The sequence below is a fragment of the Saprolegnia parasitica genome, assembly GCF_000151545.1.
Source record: "Saprolegnia parasitica CBS 223.65 unplaced genomic scaffold supercont2.1031, whole genome shotgun sequence".
NCBI classification, from domain to species: Eukaryota; Oomycota; class Saprolegniomycetes; order Saprolegniales; family Saprolegniaceae; genus Saprolegnia; species Saprolegnia parasitica.
In genome coordinates, this window is record NW_012157425.1 from 136 (window position 1) to 2588 (window position 2453).

Here is a 2453-nt window from a genome sequence, read left to right on the forward strand (position 1 = left end):
GACGAACGGTCGTACGAGGCAAGTGCGCATGGCAGCGCCATGTGAAATGGTAACGGAAGGTATGATACCCTGCAATGAACACCACCCGCCCTCGCAACCTGTGGCACGGATCCAAGCCTGGCCAATCTGGTGTTGTACATGCAAGCAAAGGCAGTGGATTCTACTAGCTAGATGCCCCGGGGTGGCCCTGAACCTCGAGATACGCTTGTGAAGTGGAGACCAGCGGCGACAACAGGCGGGCGCATCTTTTGATCGCTTCATTCACGCCTTCACGTCGTCTCGAGCATGTTCAAGGACATCTCCAAGCTCAAGGTCGAAAACAGCATGCGCATCCAGACGGTCTCGGGTCCGTCTCGCGCATCACGTACTCCAACACCCAGCGCACCAACGTCGGTCAGAACTACGACCTTGCCAAGACTATCTCAACGGGCAAGCCCACGCGCAACGTCCCGATCACCAAGGTGACGTTAGATACAATCGCGGGCTCCGTCTCTGCCAAGACCACCAACACGTATTACATTTTGCCAGCAACTCGATGTTCAGCTCAGGTCACCGGCGGGAAGCAGTCGACCACGTAGTATTCCAACGTCCCGGCCAGTTCCAACGCAAAGTGCTCATTAGGACCTACATATTTGTTGTGCAGGATGCACTATATAATAACTAAAGAATGTCTACTTGGTGTCCATGTCTTGTGTCCCCACACAATGGACAAAGTGGGTACCGCAGACATGGAGTGGTGTCGAGCATCGAGAGCGTGCCACGTCATAGTGTTTACGAAATACATGGAAGGTCATGGATGAACCATTCTTGTCATGATGGTCGACATCGAGCGCTTGCGAGGACGCACACCAGCCCCGTGTCGTCTTGCCACACAAGGATGCGGCCTTGGCTCGGCCTGGAGCGATACCGGGTAGCACCCCAAGGTACACGGGGTGCTCACTCGACGTCGAGGACGCTAAAGTCGGCTCGTCTGATGCGGAATGAATCCGGAAGGCTCATGATGGTCAGCACTGGTTGACGTTGGTTTGTTTTGACGTCACGGTCGGTTTCTACTTGTTTTCGTTCTGGCGACCTAGCGCGGTTGTCTGGATGCAGGTATTTTCGTTTTGGCGGCGAGGCGCTGCGGGTCTGGCTGATCTGGATACTGACGGCGGCTGAAAGCTGGCGGTGGCGGCGGCTGATCTTGGGTTCAGTGCTCTTGTTGGCTCGAAGTTGTTCTGATGTTGTCACTGAGCCCCTCGTGGTTCTTCTTGTTGGCCGGCTCGGGCGCATTTGCTCGTATGCTAGTGGCTAGTTGCGGCAAGATCGTCCTCGTGCTTGGTCTGATGGCACAGCTCGAGGTGACGAAGGCGTCGACTGGCGGGATCGTTTTCTACCGCCGACGACCAACTGTCGCGGCCACTCGTCAACATATGTAATATGTTGGCAAGGCAGCGCTGCAAAGCAGATGGGTTATGCAATGCAACACGAGCTCTGATTGGCTTGCAGGCTTGTGGAAGGGGTAGGGGAGAAAGGCCTTGGAATGATTGGCTGAAACCATTCACCTTGTGGATTCACGTCCACTGTACTATCCGGATAGTAGTAGGTAGGGCCATTGTACATTTGTTTATAGACCCATGGTTTCACCGGCACAACGCGATGGACCAATGGCCAGCCAGCAACTACATATGTACTCTACTTGATAAAACCTGTTCGATGAGCAGTTCGAGGAGCAGTTCGAAGCGCGATTCGCACGTCGAAGTGCTGAGAACGAAAAACTTTCGTAATGCCACGTCGAACAACCAGAAGTCGTTGCAACACTCTTGTAGTATCCGGAGAGGGGTTGCGCAACTGCTTTTTCATAAGAATAGACCAATGGACCATTGGCGCGAGTGCCAACTTCATTTTCCAACTTTCAATCTCAACAACAACAAGCCGAGGATGGCGTTCAATTTTTCGCAAACCAACAAGGCGCTGCCGCTCAAGACCCGCATGGGCATTCGGGACAACGCCGAGAGCTTCGAGGTGTCCCTCGCCGCCATCCGCACGGCCACCGGCATCGACTTTGCTTTCGAGGTCCACGGCGACGTCGTCGCCTTCAACAAGGCCATCGACGAGCGCTACGAGGACCGCCTTGGCGAGATCTTTTTTGGCTCGTCGTCGGGCGTCCTCCAGTCGCTCGTTACGTGCGTCACCAATGGCTGCGCCGACGAGATGGTGCAGGAAGATCTCCAAGACACGTGCTCGGCCAAGCTCCTCGTCTTCCGCGTCAAGCTCGAGGAGCGACCCAGTGGTGGCCTCTACCACCCGCTCAGCATCGAGAACGGGGTGTTGTTCGTTGATTTTTACACAGATGCTGTGTGGTCCAACGTCGACGAAGTCGGCTGGACCAAGCTCGAGGACGTGCCCCGCGCATAGTACAGTCCATGCAGAGAGTCGAACGGCGAAGTTCGAAGTCATAGGCCTCGAAGTTC

General features: G+C 55.1%; 2 protein-coding genes across 2 annotated transcripts; both read left to right on the forward strand.

Moving 5' to 3' along the window:
• Positions 1–323: 323 nt before the first annotated feature.
• Positions 324–578, forward strand: SPRG_18184 (hypothetical protein; the record flags this gene model as incomplete). The annotated part of the gene is made up of 1 exon (XM_012357621.1): positions 324–578. A coding segment is annotated over one exon (255 nt), but the record flags the coding sequence as incomplete, so codon positions are not given.
• Positions 579–1920: 1342 nt separating this feature from the next.
• Positions 1921–2413, forward strand: SPRG_18185 (hypothetical protein; the record flags this gene model as incomplete). The annotated part of the gene is made up of 1 exon (XM_012357622.1): positions 1921–2413. One exon carries the CDS (start codon positions 1921–1923, stop codon positions 2395–2397), a length of 477 nt encoding a protein of 158 aa, XP_012213012.1. The 3' UTR covers positions 2398–2413.
• Between the last annotated feature and the right edge of the window lie 40 nt (positions 2414–2453).